Below are 25,745 nucleotides of genomic sequence, written 5' to 3'. Positions count from 1 at the left end.
AGCATGAGGATTCATGCAGACCATCTCCCTGCATCAACTACAGGATGAGATCTGCTGGCCACGAGGGACCAGTACCCATAACTGAAGCTGATCTTGCTCTGTCTCTTCTCTATGGGCATAACACATTGTTCCATCCAGTGCCTAGATGAGTTGCATCTTTCTTGAAGACTTTCCATCATGGAGTGTGTTGATATCTTGAACTGTTGCTCCTAGTGGAGTGGGAATCCTCACCTGGAGTGATAAGAGGTGTCACGTGCTCAGTAGTTGTCATTAGGGAAATCTGGCTGTGGAAGGAGGGGGACTCAGGCTTGAAACAGGACTCAAGAGGAAGATTTAAACCTTTGTTTCTAGAATACTAGCAGATATACAGTAGGTAAATAAATGAATGGGAGGACTCAGGAGAAGTACAACATTATCCAGCAACTTACGAAGACAAAAACCAGTACTGGATCTGGGCAAAAAGGTTCCAAGAATCAAGCCAGGAACCAGGCACTATTAATAGAACATGGATATGAGGTTCTGCTTGATGCTGAGCTACTCTAAATTCCTCATGATTAAAAAATAAATGGGCCCACCACTATCTGAGACTGTAGCTGCCTGGCAAGTGCCATCACAAGCCATGAAGTCTCCACCAGGGCCAGTGCCCACCCAAATCTAGGAGACTCTTGAGATTGGTTTGTTCGTGATATTCCCTTTTTTCAAAGAAACAGTTTTTGACAGGCAAAATATCACCTACCTGAATATGCATATCTAATAAAAGATGAAAGTAGAATTTGAGCTCAGGCAAGACCTTATCACCCCAATGTCTATACTCTTAACTCCATGCTCCCTCATATGATGAAACTGAGAGGGACTAAGGTCTATATTAGGTACAGAGGAAAGAGAAGTCTGCAGCATAGAGAAAGATGCATCACTTAATCAAGGAAGGACTTAGGAACAGGGAAGATGAGACACCAGAAGACACTGCTTGATATTTAGGAGTGTTGCTTCCATGGGGGTACCTACGTGACTCAGAGAAGAGGGAAAACGGGAGAAAAGTCGTGACTTCTATTCTTGAAGATGTCAATGGAATGACATGAGAATGCAAATGGAAAAGCAATACCACACAGAGACCCAATAAAAAACTCAGGCATGCTAAGAGCACTGGTGAAACTAGATTGGGGACCTGGAGGCAGGGAATGTCGGCCTGGGAAGTGAGAATGAGCTAGAAAGGGAGGTGAGTTGGTGGGAAAGAAAGGGTGAGGAAAAGAGATGCTTTGAAGATGACATGTGAGGAGCAGAGGATATTGACTTTGCCAGGATGGGATGCAGTTGAGTCAAGATATGGCACAAGATGAGGACAGTGGGGCCACAGAGCTGAAAGTCTGGGAGAGACCACCACCATCCTCAGAACTGTTGAGTGCAGATGAAAAACCCTGCCCAAAAGGCAGATAGAATCAAGATTCCCCATGAGATGAGCAACTGTATTCTCCAACCAGAGTTAGGAATGGCCTTATAGGGTATCATGTCTGATCTCAAAATATAGTCATTGGACTAGCAGCACACACATGGTTTCTGAACTTGTTAAAAATTCTGTCTCTTGGAGCCCACCTCACTTGTGAATTAGGATCTTCATTTTGACAAGATACCTGAATATTTGCATATACATTGATGTTTATCACTGAAGGGGAGTGCATAAGGGATAAGAGTTGTCTCTTGTGGAGTGTGCAAGAGAACTATGCCCAGAATGCTAAGGAACCAGGATTTTGTTGAAGAGAGAAGCTTTTTGATGCTTGTTGTGCTTCCCTAACATTACCCAGTACTGTTAAAATATGGACCTTCATGAGAGGAAAGGTGAGCCTAACAAATGGAATAGGGGAATATGTGGTTTAGCAGCCACATAAGGTGAGTCTAAGGTGAGTGATTTAAGGATATTCAGCTGAGGGACGCCTGGGGGCTTAGTGGTTGAGCATCTGCCTTCCGTTCAGGGAGTGATCCTGGGATCCAGGGATTCAGTCCCGCATCAGGCTCCCCACAGGGAGCCTCCTTCTCACTCTGCCTATATCTCTGCTCTCTCTCTGTGTCTCTCATGAATAAGTAAATAAAATCTTTTAAAAATAAAAAAAAAGGTCATTCAGCTGATCCTGGCTGTTGTTATTATCAAGCATAAAATCCCTACAAAGGCCAGAGAGTAGAGGCCCATGGGAAGAGCGTCTGAAGAATGAGAAGGGAGCACAGTACAAGGCACATAGCCCAGAGAGCTAGAACAAGCTCCCAGCTTCTCGGATTGGTTGTAAAATATTTCAAGCTGGTGGTAGCTTGAAATTGGCCATGGTGGAAGTATTTATACTACAGAAGTCAACAAAATACAAATCCAGGCTTTTTTTTTTTTTTTTTTTTTCAAACCACTGGGGGAGAATAGACAAATCAAAGAAGAAAGCCCTGGAGTCAATATGTGTAAAGTATGGAAGGAGAAATTTAGGAAAGGAAAAGACAAGTGAATTCCTAAAAAATGAGGCTAGAAAATGTTACTAGGGATCTTTTATTCCAAACTCCTGGTAGTGACTAGGATTCATCCGACACCTTCTAAAACTCCTTTACATGGGTCTATCTCAAGAATGGAAGTTCATTGAATGTTCAAAGAGGATAGAAAAGGTATGAAACAATGTGCAGAATAAAATTCTGAACTGACTAGAGAAATCTATAAAGGTGACTGGGTAGTTGGTGCTCCATTGGAGTAAGATGTCCCTTACTTAAAAAACTTAAGAGTCTTCATCTGTTGGGATATAAGTCTAGACAAGGTGGATGGTGGTTCATCCAGGGTGGGCTTTTTCTGAATCACATGGATATTGCATTTAATAATAATAATGATAGGGACACCTGGGTGGCTCAATCTGTGAGGTATCCAACTCTTGATTTCAGCTCAGGTCATGATCTTGGGGTCCTGAGATCAAGGCTCAAGTCAGGCTCTACACTCAGTGCAGAATCTGCTTGTCCCTCTCTCTACCCCTGCTTACGCTAGCTCTCTCTCAAATAAATAATAAATAAATAAATAAATAAATAAATAAATAAATAAAATATTTAACAAATAATAATAATGATAGCTCTGGTGGCTTAGATCTACCCTTATGCTTTTGACATTATTATTATCTTTAGTTGAAAAACAAGTTTCTGATAAAGAAGCGTACCGTTGGAAGGCATCTCTCTCTTTTGGATCAAATTGTTAAATGTATTTAATAAACTATATCCCTGAATGTCTCTGCTCCAGCCAGGCCGTTTTCATTAGTTCCCATTGAAAGCATCTTGACCTTTCACAATTCTGTGGCTTTGCTTTTTCCATGCCTCTTGTTTGGAATGCCATTCTCTTTCCTGTCCGCCTGGTGCACTCTACTCAGACCTTAAGACCAAAACTACCTCTTCTAGGAAGCATTCCCTGACCACTCTTGCTTATAGTAACCTCTTTCTCTATTCAACACAAATTGTCTGGACAAAGTCCTGGGAGATTGTCTTACACTTTTTCAAATCAGTCTTAGGAGATGTAGTCTTTCCATTGCAGAGTTCTTGCTGTGGAGACAGGACAGGCAACAGTCACCTGCGTAAAGACACTTGATAAAAATAATACATGTTTTTCCTCTTAATAAATATTCTCTCCACTGTCAGATTCCTCAGTAGTCTTCTAAGCATGCCTCCCCTGTGCCAGTTTGCATTCTTCTGTCTCTTTGTTCTAAAACTAGACATTGAGAAATAGCAATGGCACCAGTGCCCCTTCTTTCATCATGTCACCAGCTCAAGCCAGCCGAAAGGATCAACCGACTTTGGTTCCAATTTAAATCTTTGCTTTAGATGATCAAATTGCAGAAAACCTAATTTAAGTAACCAAATAATGTGCATTAATAATACAATAAGCTTACCCTTACTGGGGTGGAGGGAAAAACAAATATCTTGATAATCTCAAAGGAGTCTCTAATTAGCTGAACAGATCTGAGGAGAAGGGAGCAAAACAAATATCCAGAGACCCTCCCTGCCACTCCAGGACACTCCAGGACCTGGGGCAGCACAGCTGGGTACCAGGGTGTCCGAATCATGCCGGGCTTTTTCCTTGAAGAGAGGATTTTATTTATTTATTTATTTATTTATTTATTTATTTATTTATTTATTTATTTATTTATTTATTTATTTTTACCTTCTGGTGCCTCATGAAATGCTCGTACTCTATCCTATCACACACAGACGTGACCAGATCTTTGGAAAGAGCTTCTAATTATAAACATGCTGTTTATTTTCCTGGCCCTGTATCATCTGACTTTCTTTTCATTTATATGAAATACGAGATACCAGTTTTGAAGGCTTGCTGATACTTTGATACTTTTTAATGAAAAGAAGTTTGGTTGTGAGTGGGTTGCCCTTTATCTCTGTTTCCATGTAATTTTCTAAATCAAGTATCTCAAATTCACTTTGGAGGTGAGACTCATATCCTACTTTCTACTAGAAAAAAAAATCCATAAATCAGCACAGGCTAGGGATCTGGACCTGACTATGAAGGCAGGCCTGAGTGACACGTCCAGCATAGGTCTAAGATACACTCCCCACTTTTCCCTCCTTTTTTGGCCAAGGTTGCGTTATTTTCCATTGTATTGACCCTTGTTATACGTAAGCATCCTAAGCCCGTGGCAGAAGTTATGTATCTTTTTTTTTCCCCTTCCCCAGCTTACATGTACCTTAATTTTTTTTCAATGTGACATCAGAATTCATCACAGGGTAAGAATTCTTCCTCAGTTCATTGCTCGGAAAATACATAAACCTTTGTTTTTCAAGGCCAAATTCTTATGGTTTTGTTGTAGTTTGTTTGGTCTTTCTGCACACAAGCACTCTTAATAATCAAGATCTGGAATATATAATAATTGCTCCTTTTTAAAATGGATAAAACAAAGTTCTTAAAAACATTTCACTTTTTTATTTTTTAGCTTTATTCAATCAAAATGGTCACTCACTAATAGGCTATAGGGGAGATACACACTACGGTTCCCAGCCTTTGGAAGGCTCCATTTCAGAAGTAGAGAAAGGGTAAATACAAAGAGGACTTTAAAGACACCTGAGGGAAGCCCATGTGTTTATCATTTGCAGCATAGAGAACAAGCAACCCGCATCTACTCAGAAGATGGGAGCTGGGGAAAGCAGGAACTGGCTGGGGACGAAGGCACAGAAAGGACTTTCTTGTTGCTTTGGAAGTCCAGTTGGCTTGGCACTGGCTTGGAAAATGCTTTTAAAAGGGAATGGCGACTGAGATTAGGAAAAAAAGGAGAAACATGATTTGACAGGAAAGATTAGAGATGATATTCTGAGCAGAGAGAGAGAAAGAGGGAGAAAGAAAGAGATAGTCTTGGAGATTAAATTGGGAAGGCTACTGGCTAAAGAGGTGAAATCCTGACATCAAGGGATAGAGAACAAGGGATAGTGAGGCAAATGTGATGTCAGGACACTTCCTTCACCCTATTTGGTATTGTCAGTCTTATATTTTAGGCATTCTACTGCTCTGTGATGGCAGCTCATTTGAATTTAATTTTTATTTTTTTAAGATTTATTTTTATTTATTTTAAAGAGTAAGAGAGTGTGGCGGAGAGGGGCAGAGACTCTCAAGCACACTTCCTGCTGAGCAAGAAGCCCCACGTGGGGCTGATCTCAAGATCCTGAGATGGTGACCTGAGCCAAACCCAAGAGTCAGAGGGTTAATGGACTGTGCCACCCAGGCCCCCCAGCTCATTTTAATTTTTATTTGCATTTCCCTATTACTATGGAGACTGAGTGCACTTCCAAATGTTGATTGGCCGCTTGGATGCCCTCTTTTGCATAGTGTCTCTCTAAGTCTCCTGTGCATTTTTATACTGGCTTGTCTATCGTTTTCTTGATTTATAGGAATTCTTTGTATCGCCTGAATGAATCTAAGCCCTTTGTGGGATGTAGGTATTGCAAATATTTTCTCCCCCAATAGATTCTTTGTTGAAGTGAAGTTCTTGTTATTTCTTTATAGTTAGTGTTTTTGTTTGAGAAATCTTTGCCTACACTGAGTTAGTTATACTGTATGTTGGGAAATTGAATTTAAATAAAAAATTTAAAAAAATCTTTGCTTAGGGGCACCTGGGTGGGCTCAGTCAATTAAGCTTCTGCCTTCATCTCAGGTCATGAGCCCAGGGTCCTGGATCAGGCTCCCTGCTCACCAGGAAATCTGCTTCTGCCTCCTTCTGTTGCCCCTCCCTCTCACTCATGTACTGTCTCTTTGCTTTCTCCCTCTCTCTCAAAAAAATAAACAAAAAAATCTTAAGGAAGAAAGAAATATTTGCCAATACCAAAGTAATCGATATATTATCCTATTTTATATTCTAAGAACTTAATTCTTTAAATTCATCCATTAAAAGCTACATTTGCTTAGAATTGAATTTTGTGTATGGTGTGAGATGGGGGTCAATATTTATTGTTTTCTTCATTATGGTTACCTGACTGATCCAGCACCATTTATTAAAAAGATCGTCACTTTCTCAGTATTGCTCCAGTTGGCATTTGTCAAAATGCCACATTTGTGTGTGGTCAATTTCTGAACTATTTGTCTAAATTTGCATAAATACGGCACTCTTTTATAATGACTTTATCATAACTGTTGCTATCCAGTCGTGTAAGTCCTTCAGCTTTGTTGTTCTTAAAGGTGATCTTAGGCAACTTGGCCCTTTCCATTCCTATATAATTTTAGAATGAGCATTTACACACACACACACACACACACACACACTCCTAATAATTTGATAAGATTGCATCGAATCTAAAAATCAATTTACATTGAATTGACAGTATAATGTTGAATCCTGACTCATAAATATGACGTATCTCTCCATTTATTTAGGTCTTCTTTAACTTATTGCACTAATATTTTGTAGTTTCATCTATAGCGATCTTATATATCTTTATTGGATTTAATCCTAGTACAGATGTTTTCTGATGCTATTTTATTTTTTTTAAGATTTTAAAAAAAGTATTTATTTTTGAGAGACACAGAGAGAGCAGAGACACAGGCAAAGGGAGAAGCAGGCTCCCTGTGGGGACCCCGACGTGGGACCCGATCCCAGGACCCTGGGATCATGACCTGAGCCAAAGGCAGACACTCAACCACTGAGCCACCCAGGTGCCCCCCTCTGATGCTATTTTAAATGATGTATTTCAAACGTTATCTTTTTACTTGTGTATTGTGAGCATGTAGAGATAAAGTTAACTTTTGCATTTGTCCCTTAATTCACTTTGTTATATTGACTTACTAAATTAAATAATTTGACTATAAATCCTTTTGTATTTTTTACACTCACAATTAATGACAGCTTTGTTTCTTCCTTTCCAATGCTTATACCATTTGCTTATATTTCTTACCTTACTGCACTGTTGAGGAGCACTGGTATAATGTAAAATAGAAGTGATAATAGCAGACATCTGTCCCTTATTCATAATCTCAGGGAACAAGAGAGATAAAATATTATGTTACTGTAGATTTATTGTAGATACTCTTTATTAGATCAAGGATTTTCTTTCTATTTCTAGCTTGCTAAGAGTTTTTATTACGAATAGGCGTTAACTTCTATCCAAAGTGTTTTCCACATATTGGATGGATCATATGATCATTCTGCTAAATTCTATTTGAACTGAATTTTAAATGTTAAATCAGCCATGTATTCTTTCGTACTCTTTGCTTTAATCTGAATATATTCTCCTGACCGACCCTAAAACTCACTAATCCTCTCTTCAACTGTGTCAATCTGCTCTTAAAGTCATCTATTGAGTTACTAATTTGTTATGTTTAGTTTTAGAATTTCATGTGATTTTTTTTAGCAGACTCTAATTCTTTGATGAAATTTTCTATTTTGCCATTTACTTTCTTGAGCATATTGCTCAGTTTTTAGTACATATATAACATGTATGTCAGATAAGTTCAGTATCCAGATCTTTTGACAGTTTCCTCCATTGTCCATTTTTTTCTTGTGGGTTTTCAATCATGTAGTTTTGCCAAGTAATCCTTTATATATATATACATATTTTTTTAATGTACCAGACATGGTGTATGAAAAACTGTAGAGATAACTTAAAGTTCTGTAGGATATTATATTCTTCCAGAGGGTACTTACTTTTGATTTTGGAAGACAGGGTGAGGCCAATTGCTCTAAACTATCCTGGGATTGAGCTGACTCAAAGTTTGTTGACTGTCCATCTGTCTTAACCCCTAAGGTGGAGATTATTGTGGGTCTCAGCTGAACGCCTCGACTGTTTCCCAGGGCCCCTCTTTCTTGGCAGACCTCATACTCCAGCTCTGTCTCTCCTTGACCCAGCCCCATGTGCGGCCAAGGTTGAGAACGTTTTGTTTGTTTGCTTGAGAGTTTTGTTTGCTTGGTAACCCCTATCTGTATAACTGAGTAAACTGCCCCTTCCCTGCTTTCACACACTCCTGCCTTTTTGATGTTGCCAACTCTTTTGCATTTCCAGAAGTCCCTGGGGGGTGTCTCACAGTCACTCAGGGTGAAGTATAGATGGTACTACTCTGGCCATGGCCATGCCCCATCCACTCTGGCCATCATTTGCATTGCCGTGGCCACTTGCTCCTGGCTGCCAACATCCAGGCCTCATAGCCATCTTCTGGTGCTGCATCTCAGGCTAGGCATCAGTCACTGTTCAGCTGTGGATCTGGACCAGAGCAGGAAGCTAACTTTCCATCCTTTAAATTCTGTTCTGTTACCATGTGCTCCCAGCTGAGGCCTTTAGGTCCCGAATGTTGTGAGATAGCTCTCTTTGTTTACAAAATACGCCTTTTGGTTCAAAATGTTCACCTGCTCCTGGGATAGTTCAGTCTGGGATGTCGTTTTTTTTTTTTTTTTAATTTTTATTTATTTATGATAGTCACACACACACACACACACACACACAGAGAGAGAGAGAGGCAGAGACACAGGCAGAGGGAGAAGCAGGCTCCGCACCGGGAGCCTGATGTGGGACTCGATCCCGGGTCTCCAGAATCGCACCCTGGGCCAAAGGCAGGCGCCAAACCGCTGCGCCACCCAGGGATCCCCAGTCTGGGATGTCGTAAGCAGCTACCATGCTATTAATCAGAAGCATCCCTCCTCTCCAATCTTCAGGTCCTGTTGCTGAGTTTGCCCTGCCAGATTCCACCTTAAGTAGATATCACTTCTCCTTCTGGGGCTCTTTCGTCACCCTGCGGTTTGCCACTGTCATCAGCACCTGATTCATCAGACATGCCCATGGATATGGGCACCTCTTCAGCTCCAACGGCACCTAACTCCACATGCCAGACCTATACTGGGCCAGCCAGTACTCCTGCTATAAATATAGGGAATGTGATATATTTAGTGTAACTATTTAAATTTCATTGACTATGATCACCTGGATTTAAGAACTAATTCATTCAGAATCAAACTGACTGGGAAACTCAAAGAAATTAATTTTTTGCACAATGTATAGTTCATTTTTAATACATTTATATTTTGAGATAATTGTAGATTCACATGCAATTGTACAAAATAATCCAGAGATCCCATAGACTTTTACCCGGTTTTCCCCCAATGATAGCAATTTGTGTAGCTATAGTACAATATCACAACTGGCCAATTGACCTTGATATAATCCGTCAACCACATTCAGATACCATCAGGTTTTGTTACAGGCACTCATGTATATGTTTGTGTGTCTATTCAGTGCCAGGCGATTTTATCACCTACACAGATTCCTGTGGCCACCAAAATACAGAAGAGTTCCACCACAAGGAACCTTCATACCACTCTGCTGACACATCTGGGAGATGAGGAGCACTGCCTGCTTCCAACTGACAGGAAACGGGAGATTGGTCCCACCAATACAAGTAGGCAGAACTGGGCTGAAACTAGGGAGAGAGAGATGCAGTTTTCTCATGAATGCATTCATATTTGGCCAAAGTAGGGCAGGTTGCTAACAAGGCTCCCACGGCAGGGCTACTCCTTCGTTGGTTCTTTGACTAGAAAGAATAGGTTTTTCTTGTAGCTTAGTGTATGCATGTCTCTTGGCAGTTCCAGGATGCAGGCTACTAGAGCACCCAGCCTGGGATATATGGGAGGCAGGAGGAAATCTAGATTCATCACCATTTTATTTCTCAAGTCCCAAAGTCCCCAGGCAGGTGACCTTCTTCTTTCCTCCTTTGAGTCATCTTATGTTTGATATATCATGGCCACGGTTGTAATAGGGAGCATGTGGAGGCAGCAGGGTGCTCCACCTTGGCTAGCACCAGAGGTCCGAACTTACTCGGTTTTCTAGAGAAATGCAGAGCTAAAACAGGGATGCTGACATGGACAGTTAACTCATGTAAGCGACTTTTCAAGATGTGATCATTTTAGTTTAGCTCAGTATTCTGCATCTGTCAATATTCTATGTCTGACAAAGAGATGTGCATGTGGGTAACAAGAATTTGTGTTCAGAATGAGAATATTCTGTAAATGGCTTATGAAGCATCAAAGGAAATGAAATTATCTTCTCTGTCGTTTTGTGTGGGTGTATTTAGATGAGTTTAATTCTCTAAACGATGGTTGTTTTCCACTGTGTCAGAAACCCAATACCTAACCCATCTGGCTAAGAGACATGTTATTGCATATAGATATCTTGAAGCAGAGTTAGATGATTGACCAAATATGATGACAGTTCTAAAAACAGCACCACTGCGGGGGTGCTGGGGTGGCTCAGTGGGCTAAGCATCCTGATCTCAGGATCCTGGGATACAACCACAGGACGAGCCCCACGTGGAGCCCCACATTGAGCCCCGGCATCTGGCTCCACACTCAGGGAGGGGTCTGCTTGTCCCTCTCCTGCTTCTCCTCCCACAAATTCACACATGCTCGCTCTTTCTCAAATAAATAAATAAATAAAATCTTAAACAACAACAACAACAACAACAAACCCAGCACCACTGGTGGAAAAGATCCTAAACATCTATTGGTGATGCAATGTCTTTCTTCAAGTATGCAGAGGTTATTAGGTAGAGACCCCCGGAAGGTAAGCAAGACAAAAACGTGCCAGGCTTTAAGCAACAGGATGTGAAATTATATTGGTTTCCTCCTTTCTGACATTTATAAAAAGTAATACACATTTTGGGAATAATATTAAACAGCACACAAATACAGAATAGAAGTGTGACAGGTCCCTTGCTCGCTTGCCCTTCAGCACCCTCCCCTCCGTTAACAGTTCTGGTGCGTTTGCAGAGATCTTTAGCAACAGACTTCGGCAGTCGACGTTTTTCCTGTACAAGCAAACTTAAAATTTCTCAGTTTCAAACTGGAAGAGTTTTACAATCGGTCACAGGAGATGACGTGGGGTAAGCGGGTAAGAGCTCTCTCTCCAGGTCTGCTCCCGCTTTCTGTTCCTGAGGAGTAAGATGCGGCGGCCCTTTCCAGCACAAGCACACATGCTTTTCACTTGAAAAGGCGATTTCAGTTGCGCCTTCGGTAGTGGGCTTATTTCCAACTTTACATGGAACCTTCTCAGAAGTACAGCATGGGGGGTGTGGTGGGCATTCAGGGGGTGCCTGTCGGACACACTGGAGTTATTCCAAGAGAGGACAACGTATCTTCATCCATGGCCTTCACTTTTTAAACAATGGTTAGTAAAGAAACTAATTTCACAAATAATAGCATAATAGACTAAAGCTTGCCAGTTTTATACTAAAGCTCCAGTTTTGTTGTTGTTTTTTAAATCTTCAAGTCCCTGGGGCCCCTGGGAGGCTCAGTGGTTGAGCGTCTGCCTTCGGCCGGGGGCGTGATCCCGGGGTCCTGGGATCAAGTCTCTCATCGGGCTCCCTGCATGGAGCCTGCTTCTCCCTCTGCCTGTGTCTCTGCCTCTCTCTGTGTGTCTCTCATGAATAAATAAATAAAAACCCTTAAAAACATTTTTTAAATCTTCAAATACCATCCTTCAGTAGCCCAGTCTGCCTCTGAAACTCATTTGCAAAATTATGCCAGGTTGGTGTGGGGTAAGAGGGAACTGTTGATTAGTCCATAGCGGCTCAGCTCAAAATCCATGGAGCCTTGCCCAGGCGCCACGACAAGGACTCTCTCCCTCTTTCCAACCCCCCTCCCTTAGCTGAATACCTTTTTATGCTTAACACAGATCTTTGTGGTGGAAGGTGTGGTTTATGCACCGCCTAACATAGTGTACACATTCCACGGTGTGGAGGCATCGTCCGCTCATCGTAGAATCCCTTGCTCCACCTGGTACAATGCCTCACAAAGAGAAGGCACGTAATAAATACTGATTGAGCAGATTGAATATGCCACATCTTGATTTCAAGGGAACCCCATTCAGCTACAAAATTGGAGTTTTTCCTCCTGTTCATAGCTACATTTGTACAACAAACACCATAATTTTGATTCTATTTAGCTAAAAATAATGCTTTTTCAAATCAATGAGTGAATTCACCTGAAAAATTTTGCTAAGTGACTGGCAACATGAGCATTATAAAGGCATGTTTAAGTTTCCACATAGGTGAAAGCAAGCCTGAATTTCCCAGGGAAACTATTTAAAACCCTTCGTTCATAGCCAGTTACTGAGAACAGGATGTTTTTTTGGTTGATGCTGAGAATTGAAAATACTATTCAGAGAGACAAAGAGGGCAAAAGATGTTCTACTGGAAATTATACCAGCTCCAATAATCAGGTACGATGTTTTTCTAGCACGTCCCATTTTGGGGGAAAATGTGTATTCATTTGCATCACAGTCTCCGTGTGGTGACATCACAAAATGTTACCTGGAGCTTCTCCACCCACAGATATCTGAAGAAACACAGAGCATCTGCTCATTCTAGCTGCTGCCCAACACTGACTCTGAGGTTTCGAAACCCTGTCACGATGGTGACGGAGTCAGATGCTTTGGAAAGGTGTATTTCACCTATCCAGGTGACATCTCTGTGAAACCTAGAAAACAGAAGCAATAAATCTTTTACTCATGACTGATTCTCTCAGATTCACACAAATATGTTCCAGGTGAGAACATAGGCAAGCCTAACATTTAACTTTCCATAGGTAGTCAGGATAACGGTCAGCTTTCAGATCAAAGGAAAATCTGACTACCTAAAGCTGTAAGTTACAGAACCATAGTTTAGGGTTTGCTATTTAAGCCTGCAGTAGGAGCACTTCTAGAACACTAGAGCTCTTCTAATAAACAAAACTTTCTGCCTCCTGGGATCAGTTTTGACTTTCCTACTGCCATTTTGGGGCCTACATCCCTGAGTTGGACAAAATGAGCACCGTTTACCCAAGGTTTTCTACTACCCACTGTGGAAGCAAAGTGTCAGCCCTTGCAACGGTATATATATATGTGTGTGTATGTGCTTCTGCTTTAACACTGTGGGGTTTCATGGGAAGGGGGTAAAGGGGTTGCAAGTCACTCTCCTCATCCCACCACCACTGTGAGCCAGCAGCATAAGGATACGATCCTTGGGTGGACACCACAAATGGACCCAGTGCACCAGTCTAAAGGATCAGCTTGGCTTAGGGTTTCAGGGGTCCCTTTCTGCACCACAGGAGAAGACCTCTGGACCCTTTTCTCACTGGACACTGGGCCCAGAAAGAAGATGGCTATATCCACTGGTAGGGAGACGGACCCAGCTTGAACATTTTGTGACAGATATACTGAGCTATAATATTAAACAGCAGCTAGAGTCTCTCCCCAGAAAACTGCATAGTCCAACAGAATTTAACTGAACAGAGGACACCTTTCTTGTTCATCCATAAGGAATGTTCTCACCTGAGGTCTCTCCAGTTCTTGCAGGTACTTCTTTGGTGATGTAATACTCTGTTACATCCTTCGGGTCATACCCAAGATTTTTCTGATCATTTTTCAAAGCCACATCATGGTTTAACGGCTGATTCTTTTCCCTTTTCAGCGACTGAAGGCCGGTTCTTCTCTCTGAAATGCCAGAAGCACCCAGTCCCAGTGCTAGTTACTTGTACGAGTGCCAGCGTTCACACTCTGTGTAAGGACTTGAGATGGCTTTTCAGTTGTTTTCATTTTGGAGGCACGATCTGTTTCCCTCCCCGAGTTAATACAGATCACTGGCTTTAGGCAAAGCCTTTATCTTTATTACTTTTCTAATTTATGAAATTAAATTAGAGACCGTGGGGGGGAATGGGGGGAAGAGGCAAATTGGTTATCTGTGGTCCTAACCAAGAGGAACTCGGAAATACTGATCATACAATCACTATAAACATGTCCAAAAGAACTGCTCCCAACTCCCCACATAAAGACAAAGCATTTGGCAATGTATTTATATGGTTTAGTTTTATGTTAGCAATAGATCTCTGTTTTTAGACAGCAATTCTGAGAGAGTTCAACAGCTGAGTTGGAAACTACCACCTGCCCTCTAAAATTTTTAAGTGAGATGTGGATGGTGTAGTTTCAAGGGCAGACCCTGCTCCTTTGGTGTTCTTTGGTTCCAGCTGTTGACTAGGGATAATTTAGGTCACAACTGTAAAATCAAGAAATGCTTTAAATGTAAATTCCTTGCATTGCATGTCTCTCTTTGAAGAACAAGTGGACATTCTTGCAAACTACCAGAATAGGAGACCAGCTTTCCTCAGTCTAGCGGCTGTTAAGTAGATACGGAAGCCAAGGCCTCGTGAATTTTATATCACATTTAAGTTTTATTTTAAGGAGGTTAAAATTATAGGGCTTAGAAAACTCAACCAGATGCATCATTTTCTTTGTACTTTCTGGTCAATGTTTTCTAGTTTACCACAATAAACACGTATTATTTTTGCAGGGGGGAAATAGAGTCTGTATTTCCAGTAATACCTATCATGATGTTAAGAAGAAAATTAAAACAATATGGGGTGCTCACACCTGGATGAAAGAAACCTACAGACCTATGCAAGTCACCTGGGACTCTTGGCTACATGTGCAGTGATCACTCTAATTATAATTTCAAATATTATCTTCACTATCTGGCAGAGTTCAATCTTACCTGTTTGTTCATCCATCCTTTGTTTTGCCCCACGAAAGATTCACAGCAGCTTACAAAGAGAAACAAAAGCTAAAAATGGAAGACAAAGGAAAAATGAAAAGTTGAGCTGGGTATGTACAAGGGATCATAATGGCTTGTAATGATGTTAACATGGGCCACGTGGGTGGTTTTGTAGGGTTTTTCTTAGCCCCTACCAAAGAAAAACCTGGTGAGTCACTAGATTCAGGATCTATAGGATCCAACACAGACCGGTTACTTGAGGGCAGTGCTACTGTTCTTGGTGCTAGAGCCAGCAAGGAAGTTTTACTAAGAGGTTCATAAAGAAGTCTACGTCCTTCGACGAACACCAGTGACATTTTTGCAATAGAGGCAGCAGTACCTTCGTTTGTGACAGAGATGGGGTTCTTCTCACGTGGCCTCTCTTTGTAGGCTGGTGACATCACATGGAAGAGCAGTTCTGCAGACGCTGCAGCTGGCGGTCACCTAGAAAGCGCCACCTGGACCACGCACCCATATAAAGTCTCAAAGCAGCATATGGCCCCTAGTAAGTGCTCAATAAATGCCAGTGGTTAGTGTTCCTACTACTATTCCCATGTGTCAGATGTGTGCCCCACCTTTTCTGGGGAGGAGCTGGGCTGCACAGTAGGCAGGGGGTGAAAGTAGCTGGCTGTCTGAGCTCCTGGATCTCGCCTACATAGTCTGGCACCTGTGTGAGCACGAAACGTGGCCAGACTGAGCTTGGGCAATGCCACATCTGGGCTCCAGGAAAAGCAGGCTTACTCCAGGTAATGCTCGAAAACTGAAACTCCATAAATAGGGTTATTGGCGGTGTGGGGAGCAAGCCAAATCTGAGCTAAGAGGAACACCTTCCAAGCAGAAACCTGTGAGCATCAGCATTTCATCCTTGGAGGGCGAAGTCCTTTTAAGGAATTTTTTAAAAGGCCATTAGAAATCCTTTGTGATTTCCTGGACTTACATCAGGATGAAAGAGAGTGAAAATGCAGCTTATAGATGGTTAGGCCATGTGACTCCAGGATCCAGAAGAATCCTCCTTTTACCTCCTGCTTTCCCTCTCCGCTCCTGCTCCTTGCTTTGTCCTCCTTTTCAAAACCTCATTAAACGGTTCACCACCGTTGGTCCTATCATGTCAGGAGGCAGCTGGTGCCAGAGTGGGCCCAGAGCCGAAGCCATTTGGAGTTGAAATGCCCGCCCCCTGGGTTAATCTCTGGGGCGGGTGCGTGTGAAACGGGGGCAGCACCAGGCACGGACGAGGCGCGTCGGTGTCGAGTTCCGGGCCCCAGGATGTGTGGGGCCGCATCCCATCCCGGCAGTCACGTCACTTTCTTCTTTTACCGAAAACCCAAACCAGCTCCAGCCAGAGGGCGGTGGGAGTGGACAAACGTGCAGGGGGAAGGAGAACAGAAGCGTCTCTGCCAGCTGCCCCCCCCCCCGCCCCCCGGTCTGGGCTACCAAGGGCCTGGCCCGCCCTGCTGAGCCCCACGCAGGCCGGGCCAGGTCCGGGAGGAGTTACGTGCGGCTCCGTGTGTTTCTGGCTTCTCTGCAAATACTGCGACACCTCCGATGGGGAACAGCTGACACGAGTGACTGCTAATCCCCAGGGCGGAGCAGGCTGGCCCTCCCTCCCCGATCCCAGCAGATGGTGGCCCCGACAGGCTTCCCTCGAGGCAAGGGCAGGGGAAGGGCCCAGCGTCTGTGCCTTGGGCCCGCCTGCGCCGCTCCCCGCGGCCTGTCCCTGCCCGGAGGGGCCTGGAGGGCCCTGGAGAGCCCCGGGACCCCACCCCCCGCCCCGTGTCGCCGACCCGCTGCGAGGCTCAAGGTCAGCCAGCGGGCGGGCAGGGCACAGCAGGCGGCGCGGCCTCCCCCTCCAGGAATCACCCGGGAAGGGCGCTGGGGACTTACTTCCGATGCAGATTCCATCTGCCGAGGTGGACCGGGTGGGTCTAGCTCGCGGCCCCAGGAGGCGCCCCGCCAGCGGCTGGCGGGCGGACCGGGGCGCAGTCGGGGGCCTGCATCCCACCCCACACTCTTCCCGCGGCCCAGCTCTGCGACCTCCAGCCAGGGAGGCCCACTGGTTCCCTGCCTCAGAGGACAGAGACCAGCCTTGCTCAAACTGCAGGATGCAGCCATTGCTCGCTTTGAACACTTCAGTCAAACTTTGCATCAAAAAATGAAATCAGGATATTATTTACACAACAATGTGAGTGTACTGATTACTGCTGAACTGCACAATTTTAAATGGTTAGCATGGTAAATGTCAAGCTATTTAAATTTAAGATTTTCTTAAATTTAAAGAAAGGAATATCTGGACAGCACCACAGAGGATACCTCATTTTTACATACTTGGGTAAATGTGACAGAATCAATCCTAATTTTCAAATTAAATGGATCCCTTAGGGGCACCTGGATGGCTCAGTGGTTGAACATCTGCCTTTGGTCAGGGTCGTGTTCTTGGAGTCCTGAGATCAAGTCCTGTAACGGGCCCCCTGATCAGTGGAGAATCTGCTTCTCTCTCTCCCTTCGCCCCTCCCACTCACCGTACTCTCTTTCTCTCTCTCTCTCTCTCTAATAAATAAATAAATAAAATCTTTAAAAAAAAATAAACAGATCCCTCAAAAACTGTATCAAAGGAAAACCAGTCACTGGCTCTTACATTCCCATTGGCTTATATTTTAAGATACATAAAATATGGGTCAGAGTTTTAAAATGTAGAAATTGAGCAGTATTACAATGAACAAATATTGAACTATCACACAGCTTTAAGGGGAAAAAAGTGTTCTTTTCTACCATAAACATGATGCATATGAAAATACCTTTTGTTTAAAAAAAATAAAGAAAATACCTTTTGTTTTAAGTGGGAAGGAAATGAAATTGTTCTGAAAATATTTTAAGGGGTTAGATTGTCTTATGAAACTGGTATCTACGCTCCATCGACCTACCCTCTCCACCAGAGCAGGCTGGTCCCAAGATGGGACGCTGGAGTTGGCCTCCTGAGCCCCGAAAGGATTTGCAGAGGAATCACCCCGATAGCTTCAGCACTCAGCGATACACTGGACTTCCCAGGACTGCTCCCTTCACACCTCTGGCAGTGAATGTGGAAGCCTGCCATCCTGCCACCCCCAGGTTGAAACCTTCTTTCACACAAATGTTCATGAATTTCAGTCCTGCTCTACTTTATTTTTTTAAAAAGATTTTATTTATTTATTCATGAGAGACACAGAGAGAGAAAGAGAGAGAGAGAGAGGCAGAGACACAGGCAGAGGGAGAAGCAGGCTCCATGCAGGGAGCCCGACGTGGGACTCGATCCCGGGTCTTCAGGATCACACCCTGGGCTGAAGGCAGCGCTAAACTGCTGAGCCACCGAGGCTGCCCCTGCTCTACTTTAAAGACAATAAAAGGATATTCTTCAGGAAGGCTTTCGCTGATGCCTCCTCGGATCCCTCTTTTCATGACTATCCCAGCGATTCCCTCCTTTTTCATCCCAGCACATGCCGTACGCGGCTCTGACTTTTCTGTAATTGCTCTGTTCTGCTTTACGTATCGCTTTATTCCTATGACCAGCACAGCTCTTGTCCCACAAATATTTGCTGAATCAATAAATGAATGAAATTGACCCAGTTCTTTGAAAGAGACTGCAACTGCTGCCTCCAGGAGTATTGGAACTACTGAACTGTAACAGTGACTATTTGCTTTGTATCTTCTATGTGGATTCTTCTTTGTGTATCTTCTATGTGGATGGTCCCTCATTATTTTGATAATTAATAACCCCTACCAGAAAAAAGCTACCCTTACTGTGTCCTTTTTCAGAGGGGAAAATGGGCTCAGGAAAGTGAAGTGACTTGCCCAAGACCACATGCACTTGTAAGCGATAGAAACAGGATTTGAACTCAGGGCTGTCTGGCTGTAATGCCAGTCTCATTCCTCCTTTTCCATGGTTCTTCTGCATCTGTGTGAGCTGAGACCCCTCTGCCCTTCGCATCCTGTCAACGGGCATTTTCTTTGTAAAAGGCCTATTGTGTGGCAGGGCGTGACCCCAGCCAGACCCCTCACCTGGCTCCATCACCCAGCTGCCCCCATAGTTTCTTCTCCAAACCAACCCAAACATGGTTGGGGAGCTCAGGGAGCGAGGGCCCAACATTCCCCAGTCTGGGCAAGTATCTAATCAGTTGACCTCCTCAGCATATCAATCCAAGACCACTCTAGAGATGAGTGCCTGTGCCCAGTTTTCTATTTTTAACTGGTGTGAACAGGAGGGAAAACACAAGCATTAAAAATCCAAGTGCTAGTCAAGAACTGAGAATGCAGGACACCCCAGAGCAAATCAGTAATCTCTGTCCTTATGTCTCTCTGTTCCTTTCTTCCCTCCCCAGTTCATGGCATGTTTCCACTCCCTTCTCCAAAGCCCCGAGACCCTTCTAAATCTGTTTCCATGAAGGAGCTGGTATCATTTCTATCATGGCTTCACAGGCTCTAATGTACATATGAATCAAATGGGCATCTTGCCAATTCTGAATCAGTAGTTCAGGGGTGGGGGTGGGGGGAGTGGTGAATGGAGGCCGAGACTCTGCTGTTTCTAACTCTGCTGTCCTGTGATGTGTTTGGTTGGTTGAAGTGGCTGTTATCTTCTTGACAAGAATATCTGCTCTTTCAGTCTTGTCTCTGCTTGGAATTAAGGCCTTTGCCCCCAGTTTGTTCCTCTACCCACCAGCAAGTGCTCAAGCTACTTTTGGCGTTTGTTCCTTCATTCACTTTGGCAGCAGGGGATCCTTTTCTGGCCTGAAGTCAGGAGTCTGAGTTGGAGCAAAACCTTGGCAACATGAGGAGAGTTACCTGATATCCATGGTGGGGTAAACCTGGCTCCTTCTCCAGCAACACTTGGCCAGGCTCTCTCTCCAATTCTTAGCCTCGTCCCTAGTCAGACCCTAAGCCATGCATGAGCTGGGGATCAAGGTGGCCTCGGTTCATCTCTGCTTTCGGACCCAGAGGAACAGGCCCCAGCAACCTGAGCTGGTGGAGACTAGACCAGCAGGGTGACCTGCCCCAGGGACCCCCTTTCTGGCCACCCAAATGTGCTGCTGTGGTGCCCTTTGAGTCCCCGAGGACCGCCAGGGCTCTCCTGCAGCTCGCAGTGGTGGAAGATGAGAAGCTGCTGTCGCTCCCCTGCTGCCCTGGTCCAGCTGTCAGGACCCCTCAGCGGAGGGCAGGGGGCCAAGCCTTCCCGCTTGCACAGGGCTTATTGTCTTAGGCGGGCGGGGCTGCGAGGAGCGAGCCCACAGCTCAGCCAGGGTGCACCTCCATCCAAGGGGGGTAGGAGGGGAGCTGGCGTCGCTTAGTCTCCCCCTGCCCCCTACCCTGCACCGCCCGCCCCTCCCCAGCTCCCTATTTGGCCATCCCCCTGGTTGCCCCCTCCCCTTCCTTACATGGTCCGGGAGCCCCCTGGCCCATCCTCTCCCCTGCCCTTGGCTCCATGAATGGCCTCGGCGCTCCTCAGTGGTGCGAGGGCGACCAAATAAGGCAAGGTGGCTGAGCAGGCCCCCCACCCCTGCCCCCGGCCGCCGCAACTGACCCCGTCCTCAGCGCCCTATAAAGCGGCGCGCCCCGCGCCCGGCACCCAGCGCCTGCAGCCCCAGCCGAGCCGAGCCCGACCCGCCGACGGTGAGTCAGCGCTCGCCCCCCGCCCCGCGGAGCCCGGGCCCCCCAGCCCGAGGACACCCAGCCCGAGGCGCCCCCCCCCCGGCCCCAAACCCCCAGCCTGCCGCGACACTACTTTTTTTTTTTTAAAAAACCAAACTTCTCGGTGTGATCCTAAGTTGTTTGGCCGCGGGCGGTCACAGTAGAGGGGCGCGCAGGTGGTGATCCGTGCGCCCCCCCCCGCCCGCGGTCGCCGGGGTCCCTCCAGCTGGGGCCCGGGCAGGGGGTGCGGTTGGGGCCTGCGGGCTCCGGGTCGGGGGAAGGGCTGGGGAGGGCTCGCTAAGGGGTGGCGGCAGCTCCTTGCCCCCTGGGCCCGGGGACCCCTCCCCTCCCCGCCCCGCCCGGGCTGAGCGCGCGCCGCCCCGCTGTCCACCTGCAGAGCCCGCCGCAGCTGAGCCGGGATGTGCGACGACGAGGAGACCACCGCCCTGGTGTGCGACAACGGCTCCGGGCTGGTGAAGGCCGGCTTCGCGGGGGATGACGCGCCCCGGGCCGTGTTCCCCTCCATCGTGGGCCGCCCGCGCCACCAGGTAGACGCCGCTGCCCGGCCTGCGGTCCTGGGGTGGCCCGGCCGGCAGCCTAGGAGGGGGCCCCCTGACGCCCGGTCCAGGGCCTGCTCAGGGCAAACGAGGAAAGGACGGATGCGCGGACAAGCGCGCAGACAAGCCATGCCCCCCCCACCAGCAGCACACCACCCAGGACACCTGTCCCCCAACTCTCAGGGGCGCTGCGCTCCCAGGGTCCCCTCCCCGTGGGGAAGGTCGGCGGCAGCTTCTCTCCTCCACTCCTGACCTGCGTGCTTAGCTGCCAGGGTCTCCTTGGCCCCTTACACACTTCTGTGCGTGACTTGGCCTTCGTCCCCTAGGCCTGCTCCCGGCGTGGCACAACAGAACTGCTCTCAACCAGAGGGACCCGACCCACACCCAACCCTTGTTCACAGCCAGCTTACGGGGCTCCGGAAGGATGCAATCCATCTGCTTCCTGGCTGTTGCATTTTTAGGAGCCAGGCGTGACAGTGACATGTCACCTTGTTTATTAAAAGAAGTGCCATGCTCTTGGGCTTTGCCACATGCCCTGCCAGACAGGCTGCCAGGAAGGAGAGTCGCATTCATGGGCACTGGTGACTGACGGGCAGTGCAGGACAGCGCCTGGCAGGCTGTGTTTCAGGGCAGAGCGGTGATGGCAAATTAGCCCATCTTTTCATGTTCACGCGATGAACAAAATCTTTTCTTGGGAGAAATACAATGTGTCATTAATTCAGTCATTCCACAATGTCGTCATTTATATTTCAGTTGACATGGGTGATGAACTTAATAATTTAATGAAGGCATTATGTATTTTTAAGATGAGGTGAGGCTGTACTTCTTTGATGAAGCGGCCCCAGTTATAGTCTAAAGAATGGAATTTAAAAAAAAATTGGAAAAAAAAAAAGAATGGAATTGTACCTGGGGAGTGTGGGGGTGGGTGGGGGAAGGGACTAGACTGATTCTAAATGATATTTCTAAATCGGGGTAAAATTGTATTTTTTATTTCTGGTATTTATAGGGTGTTCCTCGACTTGGGCAGTTAGGTGTAAATTTATAAGGCATCCGTTATATTCCTAAAATGCTGGAAGCTTGATTTCCCCATCTTTTTTCTTCTTACAGGGAGTCATGGTGGGAATGGGACAGAAGGACTCGTATGTAGGTGACGAGGCCCAGAGCAAGCGAGGTATCCTGACTCTCAAGTACCCCATCGAGCACGGCATCATCACCAACTGGGATGACATGGAGAAGATCTGGCACCACACCTTCTACAACGAGCTCCGTGTGGCCCCTGAGGAGCACCCAACTCTGCTCACCGAGGCCCCACTCAACCCTAAGGCCAACCGTGAGAAGATGACCCAGATCATGTTTGAGACCTTCAATGTCCCTGCCATGTATGTGGCCATCCAGGCGGTGCTGTCCCTGTATGCTTCTGGCCGTACCACCGGTATGTTTGGGCTATGGACACAGTCACTGACCTTGCCATGAATCGGCTTCCCTCGCGCTCCCTGGGAGGGTGTCCCAGAGAAGAGAGGGAGGTGCCAATAGTTTCAGATCACGTACCTCTCCACGTGTTGAAAGCCCGAGGAGGTAGATCCCTACCCACCCTAAAGTAGGTGACGTCACATACCAAGATTCCACATGATGTTACAAACCCGGGACGCAGCCATCGCTGGTATGTGTTCATGCCCACACAGCGCCTGGGCAAACATCCTCAAGGAGAACCGACAGTCCCTACAGGGTCTGAGTCAAAAAAGAGAAAACACGTGCACGTAAGATGGGAGGAAAGAAAAACACGCCTGGATGTTCCCATACTGAGCGAATGGCTGGTGAAAGGGATGGTCATTTGAAAGGGTCCTGGGGAAATTTTTCTACTACAATATTGAAAAGGGTGAGCTGTTGCTGGCTTCAGATTTAGCCCTCGTTGTGCTCATTTTTATTCTTTGTGTGTAAGAAACCTAATTTGATCTGGATCCATGCCCAGTGCTAGTATCTTTTAGCCAAGATTGGAAGTAGGCTTTGACACAGCTAAGGGGATGGTGTCCTCAGGGATTTACTTTGCTCCTGTCTGTTTCTTCCTGACAGGCATTGTTCTGGATTCTGGGGACGGTGTCACTCACAACGTTCCCATCTATGAGGGCTATGCCCTGCCCCATGCCATCATGCGTCTGGATCTAGCCGGGCGGGATCTGACTGACTACCTCATGAAGATCCTCACTGAGCGTGGCTATTCCTTTGTCACCACTGGTGAGTGTGTGTGTGTGTGTGTGTGTGTGTGTGTGTCATCTGCCACAGCAACGTGTCTGCCTTCTTCCACAACCAGAGAAGCTATCTACTCCCCACGGTTGACTTCCTTCTTCGGAGTTTGACTGTGATACCCTTTATTTCTATAGCTGAACGTGAAATTGTCCGTGACATTAAAGAGAAGCTGTGCTATGTTGCCCTGGATTTTGAGAATGAAATGGCCACAGCCGCCTCCTCCTCCTCCCTGGAGAAGAGCTATGAGCTGCCCGATGGCCAAGTCATCACTATTGGCAACGAGCGCTTTCGCTGCCCTGAGACACTATTCCAGCCCTCCTTTATCGGTGAGTGGTAGGGCCTGGGGCAGAGGTACAGCCTTTCCCTGGAAATCTAGGGGTGGCCCAGAGCAAAATCTATTATCATCAAGAAGGATTAAGGAGCCCTTGAGTTAAAAGAAGTCATAGCTTAGGGTCCCACACAGCTCAGCCTCACATCCTGGTGACTCAGTAAAGGGAGGGCCATACTGTTCTGTCGCTGTGATACGACAAAGATGACACACTGACTTCATGTCAAAATAAAGGATGAGACAGAGTAGTAATTGAATAACCTGTATCTGTAGGAAAGGAATGATTAGTCAGAAGGGCTGACTTATTCCAGTAAGTACATTACCAGTCGCCGGACTTACTCTGAAGTTACTCATCATTGAATGAAACAGTAATCATACTCATAGGAATGACTGGACCCCTGCATCTTACCAAACATCCTGCCTCCGAATGATTTCTAAGAGGAAGCTTGTCGGAATCTTACCTTAGTCCATAAATAAAAATTGCATTAATCTAACTCTAATGCACGTCTCACCCTTTCCAACTTCGCACGTCTAATGTTTGTGTTCAAGTGTTCATTCCCAGCAGGTGCTGAGCACAGTTGTTTGTGTCTTGGCAGTTGGGGATTAACTGTCAGCACTGTTAGAGACACCTGTTCCACAAACGCCTTGCAGTAGATCTTAAAGAAGAACATATGTTTCAGAGACAAATGGGTGACAGTTTATCAACACAAAGGAATCCTTTCTTCTTCCCTCCACCCTGGGCCCCTGGCCTGAGTGCACTGTGATTTTTTTTTCAAACTTATTTCTAGGTATGGAATCTGCTGGCATCCATGAAACAACTTATAATAGCATCATGAAGTGTGACATTGACATCCGCAAGGACCTTTATGCCAACAACGTGCTATCCGGAGGTACCACCATGTACCCTGGTATTGCTGATCGCATGCAAAAGGAAATCACTGCCCTGGCTCCCAGCACCATGAAGATTAAGGTAAAGAACTCCTGTGGGTGGGAGAGCCAAGGCGGGTCTCAGTATTGCAAGCAGAACTCATTCTTTGTTTCCTGTCTCCTCTACACTTTACCTCTTAGCTTTTTTAGCACTTTTCCCAAGATAGGAGACTTTAAATATATTTTCAAGCAATGGATAATAATAGATCTTGGAAGAAAAAAAAAAACCCTACATCTTCAAACACATTTTAAAAGGCTCCAACTTTTCGGCTAGCCTCCACCAGACATTTAGCTTGTTGCCACATTATACTCTAGATCAGAAAAGTGGAGCAATGCTATTTTGTAGTCTTTGATACTGGATATAATGAACCAGAGGAAAGTGCATAAAACTTGATTCAGCCATAATACTTTTGAGGATGAAATATCTTACATTACAATGAATTAACATCTAAGATTTGTTCTGTGAATCTCACCAACATGTTGCTTGATCTGTTGCCTGGAATGTCAGAGTTCACTGGAAGCTTTTGTTGTCTTTCTGCAGATCATTGCTCCCCCTGAGCGTAAGTACTCTGTCTGGATTGGGGGCTCCATCCTGGCCTCCCTGTCCACCTTCCAGCAGATGTGGATCAGCAAGCAAGAGTATGATGAGGCAGGCCCGTCCATCGTCCACCGCAAATGCTTCTAAGGTGCTTCTCTCTTAGTCTACTTTACATTCAGGACGACAGTATTCTGCTTCTTGGAATCTCCCGAACCACCCTTCCTTATCTCTCATCAATCATTGTACAGTTTGTTTACACATGTGCAATTTATTTGTGCTTCTAATATTTATTGCTTTATAAATAAACCAGACCAGGACTTGCAACCTACCAAAAAAGCCTCTCTTCTTTCTTTTCCTGGTGGTCATGGGAGGGTGGGGCCAGTGTATGCTTACTTCAGTCTGTGAATTCATGTATCATCAGCTTTGTCCCCATGAGCACTGTAAGATCACAGTACCACA

General features: G+C 45.7%; 1 protein-coding gene, 1 long non-coding RNA gene and 1 other non-coding gene across 3 annotated transcripts; 2 read left to right on the top strand and 1 right to left on the bottom strand.

Annotated features, from left to right (window-relative positions):
• Nucleotides 1-11,066: 11,066 nt before the first annotated feature.
• LOC102153570 lies at nucleotides 11,067-15,322 on the bottom strand. The gene is made up of 3 exons (XR_005381419.1): nucleotides 15,002-15,322; nucleotides 13,786-13,947; nucleotides 11,067-12,953 (listed from the first exon to the last, which is right to left on the bottom strand). It is a non-coding gene; the product is annotated as a translation initiation factor IF-2-like (transcript).
• LOC111093356 lies at nucleotides 12,817-15,589 on the top strand. Its single transcript, XR_005381418.1, has 4 exons — nucleotides 12,817-13,022; nucleotides 13,925-14,014; nucleotides 14,801-15,111; nucleotides 15,431-15,589. It is a non-coding gene; the product is annotated as an uncharacterized LOC111093356 (long non-coding RNA).
• Nucleotides 15,590-20,522: 4,933 nt separating this feature from the next.
• On the top strand, nucleotides 20,523-25,622 carry ACTC1 (actin alpha cardiac muscle 1). Its single transcript, XM_038579968.1, has 7 exons — nucleotides 20,523-20,674; nucleotides 21,090-21,240; nucleotides 22,357-22,681; nucleotides 23,320-23,481; nucleotides 23,628-23,819; nucleotides 24,610-24,791; nucleotides 25,290-25,622. Exons 2-7 carry the CDS (start codon nucleotides 21,112-21,114, stop codon nucleotides 25,431-25,433), a joined length of 1,134 nt encoding a protein of 377 aa, XP_038435896.1. The 5' UTR covers nucleotides 20,523-20,674; nucleotides 21,090-21,111; the 3' UTR covers nucleotides 25,434-25,622.
• The last annotated feature ends 123 nt before the right edge of the window (nucleotides 25,623-25,745 follow it).

This window comes from Canis lupus, chromosome 30 (assembly GCF_011100685.1).
Source record: "Canis lupus familiaris isolate Mischka breed German Shepherd chromosome 30, alternate assembly UU_Cfam_GSD_1.0, whole genome shotgun sequence".
In the NCBI taxonomy this organism is placed as follows: domain Eukaryota; kingdom Metazoa; phylum Chordata; class Mammalia; order Carnivora; family Canidae; genus Canis; species Canis lupus.
This window is presented reverse-complemented; position numbering and strand designations above follow the sequence as displayed.

Bases quoted from the DNA above. Each gene is read 5' to 3' on its own strand.
- ACTC1 (XM_038579968.1), top strand. From the start codon at position 21,112: ATGTGCGACGACGAGGAGACCACCGCCCTGGTGTGCGACAACGGCTCC. The intron at 21,241-22,356 runs GTAGACGCCGCT...TTCTTCTTACAG, and splicing joins TGGGCCGCCCGCGCCACCAG to GGAGTCATGGTGGGAATGGG. The intron at 24,792-25,289 runs GTAAAGAACTCC...GTCTTTCTGCAG, and splicing joins CCAGCACCATGAAGATTAAG to ATCATTGCTCCCCCTGAGCG.